The sequence below is a fragment of the Meriones unguiculatus genome, chromosome 10, assembly GCF_030254825.1.
Source record: "Meriones unguiculatus strain TT.TT164.6M chromosome 10, Bangor_MerUng_6.1, whole genome shotgun sequence".
NCBI classification, from domain to species: domain Eukaryota; kingdom Metazoa; phylum Chordata; class Mammalia; order Rodentia; family Muridae; genus Meriones; species Meriones unguiculatus.
In genome coordinates, this window is record NC_083358.1 from 22,165,508 (window position 1) to 22,190,730 (window position 25,223).

Consider the following 25,223-nt stretch of genomic DNA (forward strand, 5'->3'; position numbering starts at 1 on the left):
GTAACAAAATGTATGGGATGGGATTGCAGAGGAAGTGGCGTTGAGTTTGGGAGGGTGTGATGGAGTTTTAACTATATTTCGTCTGGTGGACCATGGCCCTTGCCAGCTTATTCCTTTTCTAGCACCAGCATGTGTTAGGGTATGGCCTAAGGGCAGGAAGGCATTTTGTGTCCTAGCACCCACTCTGGGTGTGCGGGTGTTTTCTGATTCCTGACATGATAGCCCTGTCTGACTCCGAGGACAGGTTTGCTCTACTGGGTTCCAGCGGAGCCTTGGAAAGATGTCAGAGCAAATGCCCTTGAATTCCGCTTCTTAAAGGGCTATTAATAGCAAGGCTGGCGTTAAAGTGTGACATTAAAGGAGTCAGGAGACTTGAGTCCTAGCATCCAGGCTGCAGATGGAGGCTATACACGGAAGGCAAGGGGAGCTAGTGATCTGGGGTGTGGGAGGTTGCAGAAAAAAGAAGTAAACGACTACCCCCTACACACACAGACACACACACACACAGACACATACACACACACACCAAAAAAAAAAAAAAGACCATAAAATAGGCTCAAGGCCTCAAGAAATTTGCTGCCAATGGAATTCCAGAAAGCAGCCAACCCCCATTACACATCCTGGAGCACAGAGGTTGCAGAAACAGACCATCTGACTTATCTCCCATCCCAAAGTTTAAAAAAGAAAAAAAAAACTGTTTACACAAAAAGCAATTTATGGGCCTGGTGAAGCCAGGCCCTCCACCTCCCTACTCTACAGCTGCAAAAACTGATCCTCAGACCTTTCCAGTCAGGGTGTTCTCCTGCAGCCCTCGGATACTGAGTTGCTCAGGGTTTAGCCACACTAACCTCTCAGACCAACAAAACTCTGCTCTGGCCATTTTGAAGCAGAACTGAGCCTTTATCCCTTCACTTTCTTTCACTGACTTCTTACAGAGGTCTTCAGAAACGGTGATAGGCTGAAAGAGGCCTTTACACAGGAAACCCTGAGTTATTCGGACAACCGGTAGATGGCATCCAGACCCCAAAAGGTATGGGGTCTAGTTTCTGTGGGCGTCTCAGGGTTGATCCTGGGTCAACCCTGCAGGTTTGAATGTGGGGCCGGCCTGTGGTCAGGTGGTCTTGGGTGGACTACAAGGACTAGGCACGACAGTGCACGCTGAAGTGGATGGCTCCCTTATTTGAGAACGAAGCAGGGGCCTTTCTGGACTGTCAAGGCTGAGTTATGCCCTGCTGAGCATCTCTAAGGACTCATGCAGACCAAGGAGCCCCAAGAGGCTCAAGTTTCCTGTGTTCCAAATTCAGCTCTTGTGTGAACTTCATTCCCTTCATTCGCAGGCTCTCCTAAGTCCTGAGGATCTGTGCCACCTCTGTACCAGGCACCGGCAGTGGGCACTCAGTGGATACTTGATGGATGAAGATAGTCCTCTGCCCGTGATAGCTGCAGCAGCCTCTCCTCGCTCGCTGGCACCTGGTCTTACATGAGGAAGTTACTAGGGTTTGGAGTTACAAAGCAGCGCGAGGATTCCCAGAGCTCAGCCACATCAAAGTCTCCTGGAATGTCTGTTAAAACTGAGACAGCTGGTGAGGGCTGGGAGATAGCTCAGTCAGTGGTGTTTGCTCTACTCCCATGAGGACCTGAGTCTGACCCTCAGCCCTGACGTAAGAAGCCAGGCACAGTGGCTTATGCTTTTAATTCCTTCAGCTCACTGGTCAGCTAGCCTCACCTAATTGACGATCCCAGAATTCCAGTGGGAGACTGTGACTCAAACAACAAACTAGATAGCTCAGCATCCAAGGAAAGACATCTGATGTTGATTTTTGGCTTTGACATACATGTGCACACCAGACACACACACGCACACACATGCGCAGGAAGCTGAGCCCAGTCCTGGGAGACTGCACAGGGCTAGATTGGCACCCTCACAATTTCTTAGGCTATTGCTGCTGGTGTGAACACATTGATCACAGCCTTGGAGATCTACATGCTTAGACATAGCGAGATAGGTGCTCTTGAGACCCTGCCCTCTCTGGGAGAATAACTCTTAGCTGCAGGGACGCAGCTCTCCTTTCTCTTTGTTTGAAGCAGTGGCTACACCTTCAACGTTTAAGGGAGGGGCCTGAGGGACTTGGAGTTCTCTTTGCTAGTCCTAGGGAGTAGGCCTCAGCTTAGGTTGGTTGCTTAAGAAAACTCCTGGACTTCTTCAGCTGTTCCGGGTTTAGGGAGGGTGAAAACGGGCTGAATCCTATTTTGATCCTGACACCAGGATGCTGAAGGTGTGTGACACGGAGGTTGGGATCACTAGGCTTCCATTGTGAATGACTGTGCAAAAGTGGTCCTAGACTTGTCTTCCCCCATTTGAGAGGTTCCCCTCATCTTTAGGAACCCCACTTTAACACCTTACCAGGGAACCCAAGCTTTCCCAGGGGCTGCATGGTAGAGTCTCAGGCATCATAAGCATACCTTATTGACACAGCGATGCCTTTGGGAATCTGAGAAAGTGGGTGTATTTGGGCATTGTTCCAAGCAAAACTGGGAACAGGACCTGGGAATGCAAACAACTGTGTCTGCCCCACTAAGTGCTTGAAATACAAGAAGCATTTTTTTTTTTTTTTAATCACCATTCAATTGAAACCAGCTCTGCCTCTGTGCTCTTTCAGGTAGGTATATGAGACAATATTTTTATGGCTTAAGATGTCTGAATCAAAGCCAGGCATGGTGGCACACACCTATAATCCTAGCACTCTGGGAGGCAGAGGCAGGTGGATGTCTGTGAGTTCAAGGCCAGCCTGGTCTGCAAATCGAGTCCAGAGTCCAGGACAGCCAAGACTATACAGAGAAAACTTGTCTTGAAAAACAACAACAAAAAAAAAAAAAAAGAAAGAAAGAAAGAAAGAAAGAAAAGGAAAGAAGAGAAAAGAAAAGAAAAGAAAAAAAAATGTTTGGCTTTAAGTTAATTGCAGCTGATGTTAACTCGCTGATTGTTTTCCTTTTTTTTTATTTTATTTTTTTTTTATTGTTTTCCTAAGAGGGTTTTTTTGTTTGTTTGTTTGTTTTCAGTTCTGGGGACTGAACCTAGGATTTCCTGGATGCTAGACAAGTGCTCTCCCACTACAGCTACATTCCCTACCTTTTTTTTTTTTTTTTTTTTTTTTGACAGGGTCTCATTGTGTAGCCTTGGCCGTTCTGAAACTTGTTCTCAAACTCACAGAGATCCATCTCCCTGTGCCTCCCCAGTGCTGGGATTAAAGTCTCCATGCCACTACTGCCCAGACCTTTTTGCTTGAGACAGGGTTCCACTAAATCAACCTTGAACTCGAAACCCCCAGCCCAGGCTTTGTGATTTCCAGGGATCAAACTCAGAAGGTTGAGGCTAATGTGGCCAGGGCTTCAACCGATGAGCCATCTCGCTCAGGCTTCTCTTCTGAACAGAGGGATGGCAACAGTCTTCGGTTGTTCTTCTCTTTAAACTAGCGAGAGAGCACAGCCTCAGCATTCTCCTAATGGGTAACTATGGTTATCTTTGGGGGACAACAGTACTTCACTGTACCCCATTTCACAGATGTAAGAGGTCACTTGTTATTTAGGCACTGTATTATTAACCTCTAGTAAGAAAGGACAAAAAAAATACTCTGGAGCCGAATTTCACAATCCTGCACACAGAACTCACCCAACATCCCTGAAAACATCAGGCCTGTAGAATCACCCACACAACTAGGTATGCTTCTGCAATGCCAGCACCTGAGTGGCTGTTGCTGGGCACTGTGAGTCCAGGGGTAGTCTGGTCATGTAGTGAAGTCAGGGCTGAGTATGGTGGCACATGCTTTTAACCCCACCCCCGCAAGAGGCAGAGTTCAAGACTAGCCTGGTCAACATAGTGTCTTGCCAGCCAGGGCTACATCGTGAGACCCTGCCTTAAAAAAAAAAAAAAAAAATCAACCACAGAGTGTTTATGTTCATTCACAGAGGAAATGTGCTCTGACAGGGTCCTTTTAGAGATTACAAAATGTAGGGCAATCGTGTTCAGTAAGAAAATGTTAGGACTGGTCATCGCACCTTAAACTGCCAAAAAGGTAAAAACAAAACTCCCAGGTGGCAGCTATCTGCAATGGCTTATGCCTGTAACCTCAACATTCAGAAGGCTGAGGCAGGAGGATCATGAATTCCAGGCCTGTCTGGGTTACACGGTAAGACCATGTCACAAAAAAGGCTGAGGGCTGACAAGGTAGCTCAGGCAGTAAGGACACTCACTGTCAAGTCTGACGACCCGAGTGTGTTCCCCTGGCCCCATACAGTAGGAGAGAACCCGCTCTTGAAAGTTGTCCTCTGAAACAGCAGGCCCAGGGAACAGGTCTGTATCAGGTGCTCTTCGAATATATTAGAGCTTTCCGACTAGTATTTTTATGTGACTTCTGGATGTGTGAATGAGTGCATTTCTGATTCTTGTGCCTTCTGGTGGGCTCTTCTCCTTATTTGATTTGATTTTGTCATGTTCTCTTGTTATCTCTTAGAAGCCTGTTTTTTTTTTTTTTTTTTTCTCTAATGAGACAGAAAGGGAGTGGATCTGGAGGGAGAAGGGAAAAAGGGAGGAACTGGGAGGAATAGAGGGAGGGGAAACTGTAATTAGGACTTACTGTGTGAGAAAATAATCTATTTTCAATAAAAGGAAAAAGCTGTTCTCTGACGTCCTTATGTGCTCCCTGGCACACATACACATTGTTCCCCAACACAAATATGTGAATAAATGTAATAAAATATTAAAATTACCTTAGGTTTATTTTTATGTGTATGAGTTTTTTTAAATTTATTTATTATGTATACATTGTTCTATCTGCATGTAGACCTGCACACCAGAAGAAGACGCCAGGTCTTATTATAGATGGTTGTGAGCCACTATGTGCTTGCTGGGAATTGAACTCAGGACCATCTGGAAGGGCAGTCAGTGCCCTTAACCTCTGAGCCATCTCTCCAGCCCCGTGTATGAGTGTTTTGGTTGAATGTAAATCTGTGCACCATGTGCATTAGAGCCTCTGGAAGTGGAGTTACAGATGGTTGTGGGTGCTGGGGGTGGAACCTATGTCCTCTGCAAGCCAAGTGCTCTTAACTGCTGAGCCATCTCTCCAGCCCCTAATAAAACATTTTTAAAAAGGAAAAAAAAAAATCTGAGTACGATGGCACACACCACTTGGGGGGGCTGAGGCAGGAGGATGCCACAAGTTTGGGGTCAGCTTGGGCTATATAATGAGTTCTAGGCCAGCCCAAACTGTAGTGTAAGACCCTGTGTCAAAAATTAACAGCCTCAGAGAAATGGTAGTAGTAGAAGTACTTTTCATTATAATAAAATACCTGAAGCAGAACTTGATGGGAAAAAAAGTTTAGCTGGGTATAATGGTGCGTGCGGCTACAATCTTATTACTTGGGAGGTAGAGTCAGGAGGATCAGGAGTTCAATACATTAGTGGCTACATGGTAGCTGACGGCTACATGGTAGTTGATGGCTACTAAAGAGTTATTTTTCTTCAGGGGTGTCATATGCATGCAGATAGCGCTAATTGGACTCTGAGTTATTTTTAACATTTTTTGAGGGGAGTTTCTTAGGGAGGACCCATGGGGTTCTAAAGGGAAATAACAGGGTGGATATGATCAAGACATGTTGCATATATGCATGAAATTCTCAAAGACTGAATAAAAATTCTATTAAAAAACAAAATGCTTAATTAGCTTACTGGTTTTTTTTTGTTTTTTTTTTTTTTGGTTGTTTTTTTTTTTTGGTTGTTGTTTGGTTTTGGGAGATAGGCTTTCTCTGTGTAGCCATGGCTATCTTGGACTAGATTTGTAGACCAGGCTAACCTCAATCCACCAGCCTCTGCCTCCCCAAGTGCTGGAATTACAGACCTGCACCACTGCACCTGGCTTACTTTACAGTTTTAAAGTCAGAAGAAGGCACGTGGCAAATCACAGACCGGGCAGGATTCCAGTGACAGATGGCTGGAGTATGAGCTGGGCCAAGGAATCACTCAGGCAGTCGAGAGCTGGGTGGAGCCTGGCTTTTGCCCCTTTTATAAGAACGCTCTGGCAAGAACTCACAGGGTCTTAAAAGGAAGCTCCTCAATGACCTAAGAGTCCTTAGGTCCTTTTAAAGGTTCCTACCATGCCTCAGTACTGCCCTCTGGGGGTCGGCCTTTCATCACAAGAACCTGGGGAGGGACCCAAACTATACTCAAACCCTAGCCCTAGCATTAAGGAAAGCAGCACACATGAGAAAGACAGAGATTCTAATTGTAACAAAAATCGAATCAAAAATTGAATTGAGGCTGGGTGTGGTGGCATATACTTTTTATCACAGCTCTTAGGAAGCAGAGGGGCAGGCAGATTTCTGTGGGTTAAGGCCAAACGGAGCTATATAGGGAGATCCTCTATGAAATGAAATAAAATAAAATAGCCAAGTGTGATGGCGCATGCCCTAATTCTAGCACTTAGTAGGCAGAAGCAGGAGAATCTCTGCAAATAGGGGACCAACCTGGTCTACATAGTGAGTTCCAGAACAGCCAGGGCTATCTAGAGACCTTGCCTACAAACAAACAAACAAAATATAGTTAAAGATTGCTTATTTGCAACAATCAATTTAAGTAGAGGCTGGGAGAGGACTTGGGGATTTGAACACTTGCAGTACAAGTGTGAAGACAGAGTTTAGATGCCAGAACCCATATAAGTGTCATGTTCTCATGACAGACCACCTGTAATTTTAGTGCTTGGAAGGCAGAGACATGGGACCCACAAGCAAGCTGGTTAGCAAAATTAGTGAGCCTCTGCCTCAATGAATAAGGTGGACAGTGATCAAGGAGTTCAACCTTGGGCCTCCAAAGAGACATTCAGATCTGCAGATGCCAAACATTTCTATCTATCTATATGAGTAGATGTAAGGCCACACTGGAAGGCAAGGGGATTGGAGTGGGAAGGGGTGTAAGCACGCTTATTTCCTCCTCTGGACTCTACTTGTGCTTATGGATGAGGTGAGTCATACTGGATTCTGTGGTGGGTTGTCTGAGCCCATGCACACTCACAGAGGTTGCACAGAGAGGTGATGGCGACCGATGCCTGCTGATGATTCCCTAGCTGAACCTTGGAGGACGACTGGCTTTCCGTTTCCAGTTGAAAGAAAAAAAGAAAGTCAACAGTTTCCTGGGCTGCACCTTTGGGCAGGAACCAGCTTTGAGGCAGAGCATGTTAAGCAGTGTTAACTAGACCAAGTGGTACAGTGTCAGTTATGATCCAAGAAACCTATACTGCCCTGGCACTCCTCAACTCCTACTCAAGTTTCTTGGCCAAAGAGAGGTTGCCTCCCCTAGGAAGCCTTCCCTAGCCAACTCCCTGCCCACTGTCAGCTAAGGTGGGTACCTGAACTGGCCCAACAGGCTCTGGAGTATTCATGTATCCAGGTACTTAGCATGCTGAGGTTTGTTTCGAGAGAGGGCCTCCATGTGTAATCCTGACTATTCTGGAACTTGTTATGTAGACCAGGCTGGCCTGGAACTCACAGAGCCTGCCTCTCTACCTCCTGAGTACTGGACTTAAAGTCACATCCTGCCACTAAGCTTTTTTAAAAACCAGCATTTTATAATGTAGCCTAGCCTGGCCTCTAAGCCATGATCCCCCCTCCCACTTGCTGGGATTATAGGCACATGTCACCATACATGACTTATGTCACTATTTTATTAAAGTTGATGTGTCTAGTGAAACATTTCTATGCTTTATCCATCTTGTTCTCTCATGTTCCATTTTATACGTTGTAATTTTTTCTGAATATAGGTATAAATAACCTTTTGTATTATCTCCCTAGTCTATATATTTACTTAATGTGAGTCTGGCTTTCAACGAGGCAAAGCTGCCGTAAACAGAAAATAAAAAAAAAAAATCTTTAGCTGGAGTTGGGTTGGGTGGCACATACCTGTAATCCCAGCACTTTATGAGACAGAGGCAGGCAGATCACTGAGTTTGAGGCCAGCCTGGTCTACAGAGTGAGTTCTAGGACTGCCAGGGCTACAAAGAGAAACCCTGTCTTGAAAAAAAAACAAACCAATAAATAAATAAACAAATAAATAAAGGAAAAGAAAGAAAGGAAGAAAGAAAAGGAGCTGGAGTGAGAGTTCAGTGGTTAGAAGCACTGGCTCCTTTTCCAGAAGTCCTGAGTTCAAGTCCCACCAACCACATGGTGGTTCACAACCATCTATACTGGGATCTAATGCCCTCCTGGCATGTGGGCATAGATGTAGATATAGCACTTATATACATAAAATAAATAAATCTTAAAAAAAGGAAGAATGTGTGAAGTACATAAACAATTAGGTAAATTAGGTAAATTTCTAAAGAAGCTAACCAAGCCACATAAGTTAGGAGATCTAAATTTTCTATAGTGCATTAAAAATTATTTATTTATATTTAATATACAGTTTTCCATTGTCATTTTGGAAGTCCTTTCCTGTAAAGAAAACTCTTTTTGTCTGATGGCAAACAATGGCCATGATGATTATTCTGGATCTCCACATCGTTACGACGATTGCTTCTGTGTTTCTGTTGGACCCTGATGCATCGGCAGGCCTGTCATGACTTCCTTCAGGATGCTGTGAACTCAGAGGAGAGGGAGACAGTAGTCCTGCTGCTCCCAGAGATTCTGAGGCTTTGAGGTTAAGAGTGTCTCTTCTGTCAGAGAACCTTATTAGATATACCATGTGGCTTTGCTACCTGACCGTCTCTGCTGACGGACACCCTTGCCAACGGCCTACATCACTACGTCACTGTACTTTGGTGGCTGGGTTTCTTCACTGTACTTGCCTAGGATCATGAATCACCTTCTAAGCAGCGGGCCCTTGTCTGCCACAGCCCAACGGGCTATCCACTTGTGCACACACTACCAGGTGAAGACAGCAGACCTTCAGGGTGGGAGGAGGCTCACTGGAGACAGGAAGAGCTGCACTGAGGATAGACGGTAAATAGGTATGGCCAAGTGTCCAGAGCCACTCTCAGCAGTCCTCCTGCCTCAGCCTCCCACGTGTTGAGATTACAAGTGTGCATCAGCCTACTGGGGCACCTTTCCAGTTCACAAGCTGTCCCTGCTTACATTTTCAGTCAGAATCTCCAGTAAGAGGCTAAAAAGTATGATATTGGGAAAAGTATCACATATGTACTTCACATGTTGCGGTTCCTGAGCTGCAAGTGATGCAGCTAGGATATAGTCTGATTTCTCTCCCCTGTCACTTCAGAATAAAGTCCTGAAATAGAGCACCACGCTTCCAGATCAGCTTCCAAACAGGCCCCAGTGCCATGTCTGCTCAGTGACAGCCTCATCAAACTGCCTACACCCTTCTCAGGGGAGAAGAAAGGCCGACCCTTGTTGTCTGAAGGGAGAGCTCAGGGACTGCTCCCTAAGCAGGGCTTCCCCGCTCCTCAACCTGGGAAGCAGAAACAGACTCTGAGCTCTGAGGACTGTGCCCTGGGTCACCTGCAGAAGAATGTAATGCCAGCCTGACCCCAGACACCAATGTTTGCCTGAGCCTGACTTCAGATGCCAGGATTTGTTCGTGCTATAGGCCCGTCCTCCGAAGAGCACCTCCTTCCCACGAAGCTTGAACCTAAACACTAATTGATGTGAACTCTAGATGAAGGCTGCAGTGCTTTTTAAGAATTCTCCTTTATTTGGCGTGTTTAGGACTCCACCTCCCTTCTACCTATCCCCCACCCAACTTAAGAAGGATAGAGAAAAGATTAGTGGGGAGAGGGGGCCCAGACTCCTTTACTTCTCCCCACCATTTAGGGTCAAGGGGTTCTTTTAGGGCTCTATACCAATCTCCGTCAATCACAGATGCAGCCAGCAGAATCCTCCACACTGATGCGCCCTGAAACATTTCTGTCTGTCTGCCTGCTCCAAACCGCCACACCATCTCTGGTCTCTGCAAACTGCTATGTGCCACACACTAAACGCCACACTCTGCACGAGACAATTAACAGGTGTGGACAAATTATACCTCAACTAAAATCCCATACTTGGGATTAAAACAAAAGCATATTTACATAACATACAAAGAAACCAAAACTTCCATTACAAGCAGTCTGTTGTTCTCTTTCCTGGTGGGAGGATTTCCTCAGGCGGCCACCTGGTTAGAAGAGTCAGCATGGACTGGACTGTATATCCTGACAGTTCTTTTATCATTTCTCCTTGCCTTATGCACTGGGCTCTCCAAGATGATCCAACCTGTATTCCTTTTCCAAATAGGCATGTGTATAGTTTCTTTTAAAAAAGTCTACCAAGGGGCTGGAGAGTTGGCTCAGAGGTTATGAACATTAACTGCTTTTGCAGAGGACAGAGATTCAGTTCCTAGCACCTCTATGGTGGTTCACAAACATCTGTAACTCCAGTTCCAGAGGATCCAAAAGCCTTCTTCTGACCAACCTGGGTACTGGGCATGCACTTGGGGCACAGACAAAAACAACAACCCCGCCAACACCACCAAATGTGGTGGCACGTGCTTTTAATCCCAGCGCTTATGAGGTAAAGGCAGGCAGGTTTCTGTAAGTTAGAGGCCAGCGTGGTCTTACATAGTAAGAGCCTGTCTCAATTAAAAAAAAAAAAAAGAAAAGTCCTGTGGGCAGCCCTCACCATGTCCTCAAACTGATGAGACCAGGCGTGGGCAGAGACCTGGCAAAACAGAGTGGAAGGAAGCAGCCATTAACACTAATGAAGCAGGCGGCCTGAAAGCTTTTACTCTGAAGCTGTGTGCCCACCCTGGGAACAGTACGTTCTGCTCCCTTGGTTTCCAGGAACCCTAGGTGAAAAGGAGCTTGGGGAACAGGAATGAGAGTAGGGGTCTTAAAGAAGAGAAAGAGGAGGTAGAGCCAGGGGGGCTTGGTTTTAGCTGGAAGGGCTTTTTTGACTTCTCTTCCAAAGAAACCTTGGGTCTAGTTTTTCACTCCAGCCCTTCCTGGTGACACTCACTGGGTGGCTCTCTTTGGTGCCCTTGACCAAAGTTCCTGGAAGCAAAGGAAACAATATGCCATATAGACTAAGTGCACATCTGTGGGGCCGGAAAATTAAATTAAGGTCATAGGGCTGCCTGCCTTATTATTGTTAATGGTTCTAGCCTGACCCATCCCTAGGTTCTGGTCTTATGGAAATTTGGGGTCTGGACACCCTACGTTGTTCCCAAAGTTTAATTGGTTCCTGGCTGCCTCATGCCAAATTGGAGATGGGTACTTCTCTAATAGAATACTGAAAGGTTCAGGTTTTAGGGAGAAAGCCTGAATTGTGTCCCCATTTTCCTGAGAGGCCCGCTCATGCCTTGGCTGCAGGAGGCAGTCACGTGTGGGCCCTTTATTAGACGCTGCCATATAAGCTCAGGGTACAAGTGGCCAGGAACTCTCTAGGCAAGGATCAGCAAGCAAAGGTAAGTGCAAAGACTACTTTCTGGGAACCTCTCTCTATCTGCTTTGGTAGGGTACTGTAAGGATAGGGAGGGATTAAATGGGGTTGTTTTCCTGCTAAGCCAGGCCATGCTGACTGTCACGCTGCTGGCTTGTGTCCTGCTGCTGGCCCTGCCTCCTACGCTGGGGGTCCAGATGGCCGTGGCACCACTGGAAGGTATCAGAAGGCCTGACCAGGCCTTGTTCCCAGAGTTCCCAGGTGAGTATGGTCAGGTTGGGGGTGTGTGGGGTGAGGACAATTGCTGGCCACGAATCAGCCAGCCTGGGGCCAAGCCCTAGTTCCCAAACCCCAGTCCCAACCTTGGGAGGTGAGTACGCTGGTGCGTGGAGGGCGTGGCCCTTACATCCTCTGCCCTAGGTCTAAGTCTGAATGGCCTGAAGAAGAAAACTGCAGACGGAGCAGAAGAAGCTCTGCTGCAGAAGGCAGAAGCTTTGGCAGAGGTAACTCCTCAGGGAAAGGGATAAAGCAGAAGGTAGGGAGCATCAGGATACCATCATCCGGACTGCCCAACCTGGGCAGAACTGCAGACCACCCCTGCCCCACCGCCTACTGCCATCCTACTGGGATCCGGGCGGGAGAGTTTTCTGAACATGAGGTCAGACGTTCTTACTTCCCTACGAATGCAGGTGCTAGATCCCCAGAACCGCGAGTCTCGTTCTCCGCGTCGCTGTGTAAGGCTGCACGAGTCCTGCCTGGGGCAGCAGGTACCTTGCTGCGACCCGTGCGCCACGTGCTACTGCCGCTTCTTCAATGCCTTTTGCTACTGCCGCAAGCTGGGTACTGCCACGAACCTCTGCAGCCGCACCTAGCCTACGGATGTTGGGCAAAGGCAGGGGACGCGAATAAAGGATGGGACCAATCCTAAAGCTGTGGTTATTTCGAAATGTGGCTGTCGAAGGGTTGTTGGGCTCACCGAAGGGTAGGGGGCGGAACTACACACACCATAACCTAAGGGTCTAAGCCACTCTTACCATCTGGGCCACGCACAGGGGTGATTTTAAGGTACCTGGACCCTTTGGGGAAAGCAGGACACACGCTGGTCCTAGGGAATCCAGTGCAACACAGGCAGGCAAAGAGGGTGCAGCGCGGCTTGCCGGCGTAAGGTCTAGCTAGTGGATAAACATTTTGCTCCAAAACCCTCCCCTCCCAGGACCTCGGTTTCCGGCTGGTAGGAGTCAGCCTCGACAGCGTAAGGAACTGCACACAAGCTCACCTTTACCTGGTTGGCTCCAAGGGAGCCAGACAGACGCGCCTAACCAGGGAAAACTAAACTGAGGGCCCTGCTCGAATCCCGAGGGTTTTAGCGCCACCACGCGGTCGACTTCCAACATCGACGACGCTCCTTTGCTCCGCTAGGCGCCGAAGCCCCGCCTCTCTTTAGTGCGCAGGCGCCCAGAGGGCGGGTAGCCGCTCACTCCCGAGAACGCTTGCGCGCCAGGCTACGCGGAAGCTGGATACGTTTAAGAGCCAGCCCGTGGGGTCACGTGGGACGCTGCGCGTCACCTGACGCGCTTGACAGCCCGCTGCGGGCGCCGAGTCAGCTGATCTCGGAGTCGAGTTGCGTGCGGGCTGATCGGGGCTCTCCGGTCCCGCCGCCCCCGCCGCAGCCATGTCGTTCTTCCCGGAGCTTTATTTCAACGTGGACAATGGCTACTTGGAAGGATTGGTGCGCGGCCTGAAGGCCGGGGTGCTCAGCCAGGCGGACTACCTCAACCTGGTGCAGTGCGAGACGCTCGAGGGTGAGCCGAGGGTCCGGGCTGTCTGAGGGGCCTTGAGAAGCGACAGTGGAGGCCGCCCTGAGCCGGGGAGCCGGAAACCGAGGGTCTTGAGGGGTCTGCGAGGCCTCTGGGAATCCGCGTGCGGATGGCGGGCACGTCAGAAAGGAGTTGGCGGCTCCGCGCCGGGCCCAGACATAAACAAGACATTAAGAACCGCAGTGGTTTGCCCCTGCTTGGGTTGCCTCTGACCTCGTTGAGTTAGCCCTGTAATTTAGAAGGACGGGTTCCTGAGGATTGGTTGGCCGGCGCGAGGTGTGCGTCTACAAGCCTTTTCATCCTGGCCCAGCCCTGGGCCTGTTGGGTGGCAATGCGTAGAGAAGTTAGGTGGAAAAGCCTCTCTCCTCCCCCAAGGTCTTTGGGATCATCGTGTGTTGGTGTTGGTCTGAGGGTTGAGCCTTCCTGAGGAATTGCTAAGCCAGTTTAGCGAGTGGTTCCTCCCAACTCTGAGCTAAGACACTGCCTGTGCAGTGTCTTCAAGACGGACTGTTTGGGAAAGCAAGAAGTGGCCCTGTAAATCTGTGAAGTTTAAGCACAAATGTTCGGTCTCAACCCTCATTCACACACACACACACACACATCGAGGGGCGATGCCTTTTGGGGCACTAGTTTCTTACACAAGATAGAAGCGAAGTTCCGCTTTTTAAACACATAGATCTAAAGCAGCAGTTCCCAATCTGTGGGTTGGACTCCTTTAAGGAGGCGACAGAGGTCGCATAAGACCATCAGAAAACACAGATATTTACGATTCATAACAGTAACAAAATTACAGTTATGAAACAGCAATGAAGATAATTTTATGGTTGGGCACACCACAACATGAGGTGTATTCAAGGGTTGCAGCTTTAGGAAGGATGCGAACCACTGGTCTAAAGTGATTCTCAGGCCCAGCTATAGCAGATGTACTAAGTTAGAGATGTCCCTAATTCCAGACCCTCCAACCAGGTGGAAGTGAAGGACAGAGAGCTGAGTTCCCATCTCTGAGACCTAAATGATTCTTTTGAAGAAAGATACTTACGGCTGGAGGAGGCTTGGTGATTCATCCAGTGTAGAAACCTCCGAGGTCAAGTTGAACTCCTTCATTTATGGTTTACCTTGAAAACTAGACCTGCCAAGTGAAAAATAATGTTAAAATACGAGACTTACTGAAGTTAAAGTGCAGTGGAAGATTTTAGGATTTTAATGTTAACCTGCAAGAAAAATTGTTCGCCTTTAGTATATGAGTGAAATCGGGAAGGAGAGGATACTTTAAGATTCGGGTTTGACTGGAACTTGAGGAAAGAAAAATCCTTTTTTCCTGTTACAAAGATGTTTAGTTTTTTCTTTGAGGAAGATCCTTATTTGGGTAAATCTAAAGGTGAACACTGTTACCTTTTCTGGCTTCTCTTCTTGCTTCCCTTACTCCTGATGCTGCCCACTCCCCTATAGAATTTCTGGGAGCCTGTACTCCTGTCTTTCTGGCAGACACTGCATCATGGACAACAGGGCAGCGTACTAGGGCATTCTTCCTGTGGAACTGTTTAGCAGTGGGCCCCCTGTGGAACATGATCCAGACCTTTAGGGTATTTAGGGATTCCTTGTTGTTTTGCACACAGGCTTCTCCTTTATACACAGTAGACCCCAGCGCTTGTGCACAGAAGTTATAGGACTTCAGAGCCAAGCAAGCACAGGTTTGAATCTCAACCTGTTAGTTACTGGGTTATTGTAGACAAATTGTTTACTGTCTCTGGGCATAGGACTCTTCATCTGGCATATAAGCAGCATGTGTCTCACAAACACTGTGAGATGGCCACAGTGTTACTTTGTGTAAAATACTTAGCCCAGCACCAATAACCCAGTAAGCACCAAAGATAAAGTCAGAATCCAGTAAGTGTTAACTTGTATTGTCTGTTGCTTAACTTGCTGTTCCCTCTGCTTCCTTCTTCACCTATTCAGTACTGCCCCACTACTCTCCCCCCCGCCCCCCGCTGATTTAAGCCTTGTAGATACTTGGCAAGTGGTCTAACCACTGTACTGTAGCCCCAGCTCTGTTTTACTTTTTGTTTTGAGACAGGGTCTTCCTAAGTTACACTGGCTAGCCTGTACTTTGCAGCTTAGGCTGGCTTTGGTATTGTGATCCTCTTTTTAGCTTCCTGAATAGCTGGAATTGTTTTTGTATTTTTGTGTGTTTTTTTTAAATTATGTGTATAATTTTTTAAAATTATATGTATGCGTGGACATGTGCATGTGAGTTTGAGTACCCTTGAGGCCAGAGAAGGAGTTGTGTTCCCTAGAGCTGGAGTTAACAGATAACTGTGAACCATGTGGGTGCGGGGGAATTGAACCCAGGTCCTCTGGAAGAGCAGCCTGTGCTCTTAACTACCACACCATCTATCCACCCACCCACCCACCCATCCATCCATGTATGTATGTATGTATGAATGTATGTATGTATGTATGTATATATGTATCTATCTATCTATCTATCCATCTATCTATCTATCTATCTATCTATCTATCTATCTATCTATATTTGAGGGCAGGCTCTCACTTTGTAACCCAGTTTGGCTTAGATTTGTGTGTGTATACATATATATATATATATATATATATGTATACACACACACATACACACACATACATATACACACACGCACACACACACACACACACTGTGGGTCAGACTCCCGGCACCCACATAAAAGTAGATAAGTGTAGTGTCCTGCCTGTGACCCAAGGCTCAGGAAGTAAAGGTAGGATTCTCAGGGCAAACTAGGCTAGTCTGCAGTGCACTGAGAGACTCTGTCTCAGAAAATGAAGTGGAGAGTGATTAAGGAAGACACCTGATGTCAAACTCTGGTTTCCGTTTGTACTCACACTCACGTGCCCATACACTTTTTTTTTTTATTAATTACACTTTATTCACTTTGTATCCCCCATAAACCCTTCCCTCTTCCCCTCCTAATCCCACCTTCCCTCCCCCTTCTTCACGCATGACCCTCCCCAAGTCCACTGATAGGGGAGGTCCCCCTCTCCTTCCTTCTGATTTTAGTCTATCAGGTCTCATCAGGAGTGGCTGCATTGTCATCTTCTGTGGCCTGGTAAGGCTGCTCTCCCCTCAGGGGGAGGTGATCAAAGAGCAGGCCAATCAGATTATGTCAGAGGCAGTCCCTCGCCTATACACTTTTAAATACAAGTAGCATATGTACCAAATACATAGATACATGCTAATAAAAAATGTAAAACCCCAGTAATTGGTGAATGCCTGCAGCCCCAGTATTTGAGGGGCTGGTGGAGGAAGATTGTGAGTTTGAGGCTAGCCTGGGCTGCATACTGAGGCCAGTCTCAAAAACAAAAGTGAGGGAGGAAGTAAACAGATAAACTTAGTTGGCAGAGTACTTGCCTAGTATGTATGTACAAAGCCCTCTGTTCAATCCGCAGGTCTGCAAAACTGGGCTTAATGGATCACCCCTATAATCACAGCACTCTGAGGATAGAGGCAGGAGAATCAGAAATTCAAGATCATCATCTGTTATGTAGGTTGTTCAAGACCAGCCTGGAACACATGAGACATTGTCATAAAAACAAGCACACAAAGAAAACACCCTCAGTACTTTATTATATAATTTACTTTATTATATAATTTAGTTGCCAGCATCCATATGACAGCTCACAGTCTTTTGCAACTCCAGTGCCAGGGAATCTGAACCTATCTGTTGGCCTCTGAGGGCACCAGTCATACACACCCTTCACAGACATATGTGCAGGCAAAATATCTGTACACATAAAATAAAATAATAACAAGTTTTTAAAAAGATTTAAAAAAATTAGCCAGACATGGCGGTGCACGCCTTTAATCCCAGCACTCAGGAGGCAGAGGCAGGCAGATCTCTGTGAGTTACAAAGTAATTCCAGGATGGTCACAGCTACACACAGAAACTCTGTCTTGAAAAGCAAAATAACAAGAATAACAATAATAATTTTAAAGTGTATTCATTTAGTGTTAGATATATGATTGCTTCAAGTATTATTTATTATTTTTCAAGACAGGTTTTCTCTGTAACAGCCCTGGTTATCCTGGAACTCTCTTTGTAGACCAGGCTGGCCTCAGAACTCAGAGATCCTCCTGCCACAGCCTTTTAAGTGCTGGGATTAAAGTTGTGTACCACCATGCCCAGCTAAAACTTTTAGAATTTTAATTAGGATATGCATATATGTATATATTAGTTCTAATGCTCTTAAAATTTTGGAGGGGTTGTCATCTGCATGATAAATGTGCGTGAGGCACAGATGTGCACAGCTGCATGCTGTGTGGGAGTCAGATGACGACCTTCAGGAGTTGGTTTTCTCCTTCTATCCTGGAATCTGGGAATCAAACTTGGGTCCCCAGGTTTGTTCAGCAAATGCCTTTATTCAGTGAATCATCTCAATGGCCCTCTCAAATTTTTAGGGTTGTAATTTGCCTTTGTAAAAATTCTTTCTTCAAGACAGAGTTTCTTTGTGTAGTAGCCCTGGCTGGCCTGGAACTCACTGTGTGACTAGGCTGGCTTCAAATTCACAGAAATCCCCTGCCTCTGTCTTCCAAGTGCTGGAATTAAAGGTGTGTACCACCACTGCCCAGCAGTGATTTGTTTTTCCAACACAGATGGTGCATTGTAATCCCAGGCTGTGCTGGAACTTGCTATGCAGCCCAGGCTGGCTTCATATTGACAGTAATTCTTTCTTCTAGTTTAATGAATGCTGGAATTACAGCCTTGAGCCACCACATCTGGCTCAAGTATTTTAATATATTATTTGTCTCCATTTTTTTCTTTTTAGTTTAGTAAAGAGGTTGAATCATTTGATTAGTAGATTTTCCATCCATCTCAGTTTTGCTCATTGTTTCAAGACAAGGTTTCACAATTGTCTTTCCTCAGCCTCCCAAGTATTGGGATTATAGGCACAGACCACCATGTCCAGCATGATTTATGTATCTGTCTGTCTGTCTATAATTATATTTGTATGTATAATTTGTGGTTTTGCTGCTGTTTGTATTTCGAGGCAAGGTCTTGAAAGCTGTGGTTGTTCTGGAACTTGCTATGTTGACCAGGCTGGCCTTGAACTTGTAGAAATCTACCTGTTTCTGCTTTCTGAGTGCTGGGATTAAAGATATGAACCATTAAACCTGGGTGATTATATATGGTAATATTTGCATTTCTATTAGGAAGCACTAAATATCTAGTTATTATTCTTTTTTGTGGCATAAGATATCAATGACATGTATTTACCAGAACCATTATTTAATGAGGGTTGCAAAATGATGATTGCAAAAGGGATAGAATGTATCCCTTTTTCAAACAGGTGTGAGGACCTACTTTGGGTTCCTAGAGCCCATATAAAGCCAGGCATGTTAGTGTATGTCTCTAATCTCAGATGTTGAGATGGGAAGCAGAGACAGGAGAATCCCCAGAAGTCTGCAGGCTACCTAGCCTGTTGTATTTAGTAACAAGCAACAAGACACTGACTTAAACAAAGTGGAACATGGGGGGTGACACCTAAGGTTGTCCATTGACCCCTCTGGGCATGCTGTAGCAAATGTGTAACGTCAGTTAAAATGAACATGCAAACACAGAAATACACAGATTATCTGAGAATTTAAATGAGGAAGGATTTTTGGTTCATGGCTTCAGAAGCTTCAGTACGTATTCATCTGGCTCCATGGTACTTGTTCTGGCCCATGGTGAGGAGGCAAAGAGAATCAAAGGAAGGGGCTGATTGCCAAGTACAGCTGTGGCTTGCTGTAGCTGTGGTGTTTTATCACAGCAGTAGAAACTGTTAAGACTTCGTATAAGCATGAGCACCCAATTTCATCGTGCCAATAGCCATATAAAAGCAAGATTCACAGTGCACACCCCAGTGCTTGTGAGGCATGGCGGTCAGGTGGAGCCTGGTGTTTGCTGGTCAACCACTCTAGCCAGTTGGTGAGCTCTAGGTTCAGTAAGAGTATCAAAAATAAGATGGTGCTGGGCAGTGGTGGCGCACCTTTAATCCCAGCACTCAGGAAGCAGAGGCAGGTGGATCTCTCAGTTCTAGGACAGCCAGGGCTACACAGAGAAACCAACCCTGTCTCAAAAAACAAAATAAAATAAAACACAAAAAAATGGAGAGTGCATGAGGAAGACACATGACATTGACCTGTGGTCTTTATTTGTATGCATATCTACACATGTATATATATACGAACACACACAATAACTAATGGATCTTATTTCTTAAGCTTATATCAGTTAACCTATTGATGCTAAAATTGTCTCTTGGTCAGTAGCAGTTTATTAGGCGGGGCTGCCAAGTCGGGGGTGGGGGCATAGGTTGCATGTATGAGTTCCATGAGTGCATTTTTATGCTCACCTGTGAATACATGTGTGGAACCAGAGGTCAACATCAGGTGCCATCCTCTATCGCTCTTAATTTTTTGAGACAGTTTCTTTCACAGAATGTGGAACTTGCCATTTTATCAATACTGGCTAGATAGAGAGGACCAGAGATTCACTTGTCTCTGCTCTTTCCCCAGCACTGGGTTTACAGGTGTGCACTATCATGCCTTGCTTCTGTGTGAGTGCTGGGTCTGAAATATTGCTCAGGCTAGCCTCAACTCATGATCCTCTTGTTTCATATTGCTAAACGCTGAAATTACAGGTGTGGACCGCCATGCCTGGCTTTCTGTATGCGTTATGTGCTTCCTTAACGCCTGAGATGCCAATATATTTTAATCACATTATGAATATTTCTTGACCTAAAACTACAGTCAATATTATTTCAAGAGACATTATTCTGTTTATTGGAAAATAATACTCGGAGATGACAATCTGAGTCCTAGGGGTGGTTCTCCTGACTACAAGGCCAGTTACAGATTTTTATTTAGTAACTTAGTTTTCTTGTCACTCAAACTTGGAAAATACAGAAAAGCAAGTGGCTGTCTGGATTATGCTGTATATTCCACTAATGACTACCAGAATGCAAGTTTTCTAATCCATAATGAGGGGTTCACATGGCATTTGGGCAGTTGGGATGTTTCCTTCCTGTTGTCAAATATCACGTGAGAAGAAGAGCCCTTTTTTCTTCTCAGTTTCCATGTGAACTAAGTGGTCCTGAGGATAGTTTTTCACAGCCAGTCAGATACTTGGTGCCGTGGTTGAAGCCTTCACGTGGATGTGTTGCTTATATTTCAGAATACCTTCCCCCCCCAGTATTTGTGTGTGTGAGAGAGATGTATGTGTTTATGTGGATGTGTGCATACATGCGTGTGAGTACTCATGCACATGTGTGTGCTTGCATGTAGAAGTGTCTTTCTGTCTGTGTGTGTGAGTGTATTTCAAAACAGGGTTTCTCTGTGTAGCCCTGGTTATCCTGAAACTTTCTGTTTAAACCAGGCTGACCCAGAATTCACAGAAAATCTTCCTGTCTCTGCCTCTAAGTGCTGGGATTAAAAGTGTGTACCACTAATGTGACTCAGGTGTTTTTCTTGATTGCTGTCAAACTTAGTTTTTGAGACAGGGTTTCTCTCTGACCCTGATACTTACATCACTGTGGATAGGCTCTAGGGATCTTTCTATCCCCACCTGCCAAGTACCTCACAAGTACAGATACTCTCTGAGTCCACACTCAGATTTTTTTATGTGGGTGCTGGTGATTAAAACTCAGATTTTTGTGCTTGCACCACACTTTACCAGCTGGGCTATCCTTACAACATCTTGAGTAGTTTGATTCCTCTTTGCTCTTGTATAATTTTTCTTCATATTTCCTTCTGTAGTTTAGCATTATTTCATAAGAGATTGTCTGATGTGAAGGAAGACTGGAAATCTAGGCTGGGCTGGGATAGTCAGTTTTATGAAACTGGAGGTGCAAATGTTGATTTTCATGAGTTACAAGTTATTTGGCATTGAATAATTGTGGGATGGCTAGGAAAGTGGCTGGAAAGTTCAACAGAAATCAACTATTGAAAGACTACAAAAGCCAGAGGGCTTTTCCTTGAGTTCAGAGTATGGGAACGTAAGACTATTAGACTTGACTTTTATTTATTTTTTTTATTTTATTTTATTCTTATCAGTTACATTTTATTAACTCTGTATCCCAGCCATGTCCCGCTCCCTCATTCCTTCCCAGTCCCTCCCTCCCTCCCTCATCTCCACCATGCCCCTTTCCAAGTCCACTGATAGGGGGGGACCTCCTCCCCATTCATCTGATCCTGTTTTATCAGGTATCTTCAGGACTGGCTGCAAAACCCTCCTCTGTGGCCTAACAGGACTGCTCCTCCCTTGGGGGGGAGGCCAAAGAGCCAGTCATTGAGTTCCTGTTAGAAATATAGACTTGACTTTTAAAGGTAACTGCAATTGATAAGTAGTCATGTGATAGAGACTACTTTAGAGGAGAAAGAACAATATGTAGGTTTCTTTTTTGAAGATGTATTTTATTTTATCTGTATGAGTGTTTGCTTGAATATATGTTTGTGTACTGTGTACATACCTGGTTGCCTTCAGAGATTAGGGTGTCAGATTCTCTACTGGAGTTACAGTGGTTGTGGTCTGCCATCTGGGTGCTGGGAATTAAACCAGGGTCCTCTTCCAGAGCAACAAGTGCTCTTAACTTGTAAGCCCATTTTCCAGCTCCACTCTGTAGGTTCTTACAGGCTTCTAACCAGAGGCGATGACAACTTGTGCTCAGGCATTGGCCGGGAGTACTGTAGAGGAATTTTAGGAAGAGCGTAAGGAAGCTGAGCAAGAAAGACTGAGAGAGGAAAAAAGGCTGAGTGCGTGGTGGTTCATACCTGTAATCCTAGCCCTTGGAGTGCAGAAAGCAGAGTTATTAGTTCAAAGTCATCCTCAGCTATATAGCAATTTTGAGGCCAGCTCAGACTATATGAGACTCTTCTAAAAAAAGAAAAAAGAAAGAAAAGAAAAGCAAACAAAGAATTAGGGTTGGTGTCCTCATGTTTGGGTTAGGTAAGCATGTAGATGACAAAAAGAAATGATGACAGCATGTAGGAGAAAGAATAGGTAGGGATGAAGTGAGAAGATGAGACTGAGCATTTGTGAGTCATCTGAGTGAAGGCCCCCACACTCTTTAGGTGTAAGGTCTGAGCTTGGAAGACAGCTTTGGGGACTGCAGAAGAGTTGTAACTGAAATCCTCAAAGGAGTATGGAATAGAATAGAGGACAGAGATTGGGCCCTTCTCTAGAAAGTGCTTCAGTTAGCAAAGTTGGGAGTGGGATGAAGGAGGACAACTGTTTAAGTGGCCAAAGGCATCTAACTCCCTGAGAGATAGATAATCCCAAGAGAGGACCTGGAAGTGAAGGGCATGATGAATCTCAAACATGTACAAAAGCTTTATAGGAAGAATTTTTATTTGGTTTTCCCATTCAGAAGTCATAAGTGACCTTAGTGAGAAAAGAGGAAGGAAGTGCTTAGAAGCTGATGAAAGTGGATTGGCAGAGGTGCCAACTAGATACAACAGACCTCATTGATGAACAGATCCCAGATTAACCACTCACTGGTTTTGTGAGCCAGTCATTTGTGAGTAGATCATTTATCCTGAACTGTAAAACAGGAATAGAATCCCATAGCTGATGGCTAGTCCCAGTGGTTCATATCTGCTCTCACGAGGCTGAGGTAGGAAGAGTGCTTATGAGCTTTGGAAGTTTGAGGCCAACCTGGGCAACATAGGGACACCATCTTTAAGGGGAGGTGATCATGACACTTCAGGATGTTTGTGAAGGAAGGACTAATGTGGAAATAGTTGGTGAATGAATAGTTAAGCTGGCTGTTCCCACTGGTCATTCTTCCTTTAGTTACTAGGAAGGAGGTGCCGTGGTGGGGTCCTGAATGGGCGGTACAAAGCTATCACACAGGCTTCACTTATGACAGGTGTGCCTAAGATGTTGGAGGAACTGCCCCTTGCCTTACACAGTTCCTGCAGCGATGATGATGATGACCACCATTGCTAGAATAACCACCATGATACATTATCAGACTATGATACATTATCTGACCATAGATCACTCTAATATAGATGAAAACTTTCTTAAAACTCATGATGACACTTCTTCATTATAAAATAAAACATGGGGAGATGTTGGAGGTTGTAGTTCTCCCAGACCAGAAAGCCATTCTGAGCTCAGAGTTAAGGTATAGGACTCCCTTTCCAGCAGGGCCTCTTGCTCTCTGCCAGACTTCATCTGGAGAGAGTCTTTAGACACAGATGCCCTTAGCCACATTTGATATATGGCCTCTGACACAGCTCCCTGCTAGCTCTCCTCTCCCTCTGCCTATGTGATAATGAGGTGCTGTGTTTCCATTCATATGACAGGAGCCTGCTGTATAATGCAGATCAAGCATCCTTGAAGTGCCTGGTTCCAACCACGTATGTACACCTATCCTTGGAGCCCCCACCCCACTCCCCAAGGGGTGCTTAGCCATTGTTCTCTGGAATGAAAGCTGGGCTAGCCCACTGCTGCTTCCTGGGGTGTGTGATCCCTGTACAATGCTTGCTGGCCGTTCCAGGCACACTTCTCATCCAGGCACACTTCTCATCTCATGCCCCTATTGATTTTTGTGGGCTGTTGGGAGACAGCTCCCAGGCAGGAGGAGGACAACATAAGATACAGAGCATTCAAAACAGCATTGAATGCCCAGTAGGCACAGAGCACTGGGAAGAGGATAGGCTATTTGGGTGAGTTTCTTTTTAGAATGATAAAAATGTCCTAAAATTGTGATAAGGGAATACAGTGAAAACTTTACACTTTAAATGAACAAATTGTATGGCAAGTGAGCGAATCTCAATATTATCCAAGTCTAGGAAGTGGGAAGAGCATTTCAGGGAGAATTAGTGACATTAGTCATATCAGAACAAAACTACAGAGTATTGGAGAATCTTTGCAGGTAGAAGAACACATGAAGAATGCGTAGGGGCTGTGCCCACATAAATGCCCTGCTGTTGTGTAGAAGGCTGTGGCTACCTCAGAAGTACATATTCACCAAGAGGGATAAGAGTTAAGATTTTTACAGTATTATTTATTTATTTTGTTTTTTTGTTTTGTTTTGTTTTGTTTTTTGAGACAGGTTTTCTCTGGATAGCCTTGGCTGTCCTGGAACTGGCTCTGAACACTAGTCTGCCCTCGAATTCAGAGATCCATATGCCCCTGCCTTCCAAGTGCTGTGATTAAAGGTGTGTGCCAGCATCGCCTGACCTGAGAGTTCAGTTTTTTGTTTTGTTTTTTGAGACAGGGTTTCTCTGTGTAGCCCTGTTGCCCTGGACTCACTTTGTAGACCAGGCTGGCCTAACAGAGAGAGATCCACCTGCCTCTGCCCCCTGAGTACCACCTAAAGGTGTGTGCCACCATGCCAGGCGAGAGTTAATTAAAAAGAGAAAGATGATTGGTTCAGTTAAAGTCAATGTGTAGGAAATGTCTTGCTTAAGAGTTGCTGGCTGGGAGCTGGAGAGATGGCTCAGCAGTTAGGAGCACTTGTGGTTCTTGTGAATGACCAGAGTTCAATTCCCAGTGCTCACATGGTGGCTTACCACTATCAGTATCTCTAGTTCCAGGGGATCCGATGCCTTCTGAACTCTGAAGGCACCAGGCATGCATCTGGCACACACAAATACATGCGGACAAAACACTCATAAAATAAATAAATCTAAAAAAATTTTTTTTGTAATACTGGCCAATTTGTTAGTTCCAACCCCGGCTGTCTGTCTGTTCGATCCCCAGGACTCACAAGGTGAAAGGAAAGAACTGACTCCCACTAGTTTCCTCTGATTTCCACACATGTGCATGGTTTTGTGCAGTAAATAAATATTTGTAGAAGGGTTCTAAGGTCAGGCATCGTAGCACATGCCTTTAATTTTACCCAAGCACTTGGGATACTGAGGTAGGAAGATAGTGAGTTGAAAGACAGCTTTGGCTCATAGGCAGACCTTGTCTTAAACAAAAATAAACCACAAAACCAAAATGACTTTTT

General features: G+C 45.6%; 2 protein-coding genes across 3 annotated transcripts in view; both read left to right on the forward strand.

The window, feature by feature from the left end:
* The first annotated feature begins 11,245 nt into the window (after window positions 1-11,245).
* Window positions 11,246-12,331, forward strand: Agrp (agouti related neuropeptide). Of its 2 annotated transcripts, none has more exons than XM_021633232.2 (4): window positions 11,246-11,437; window positions 11,541-11,673; window positions 11,833-11,915; window positions 12,102-12,331. In XM_021633232.2, the coding sequence occupies exons 2-4, from the start codon at window positions 11,544-11,546 to the stop codon at window positions 12,282-12,284; spliced, it is 396 nt and encodes a 131-aa protein (XP_021488907.1). In that variant the 5' UTR covers window positions 11,246-11,437; window positions 11,541-11,543; the 3' UTR covers window positions 12,285-12,331. The 2 variants fall into 2 exon arrangements, with proteins under 2 accessions (XP_021488907.1, XP_021488897.1); XM_021633222.2 differs by having other exon boundaries at window positions 11,537-11,673; window positions 12,102-12,328.
* Window positions 12,332-12,965: 634 nt separating this feature from the next.
* The window catches only part of Atp6v0d1 (ATPase H+ transporting V0 subunit d1), a 45,180-nt gene continuing 32,922 nt past the window's right edge, over window positions 12,966-25,223 (forward strand). Inside the window, exon 1 of the mRNA XM_021632020.2 lies at window positions 12,966-13,214. Within this exon, the coding sequence (XP_021487695.1) occupies window positions 13,085-13,214 (130 nt within the window). The 5' untranslated portion in view covers window positions 12,966-13,084. The remainder of the gene's footprint in view (window positions 13,215-25,223) is intronic.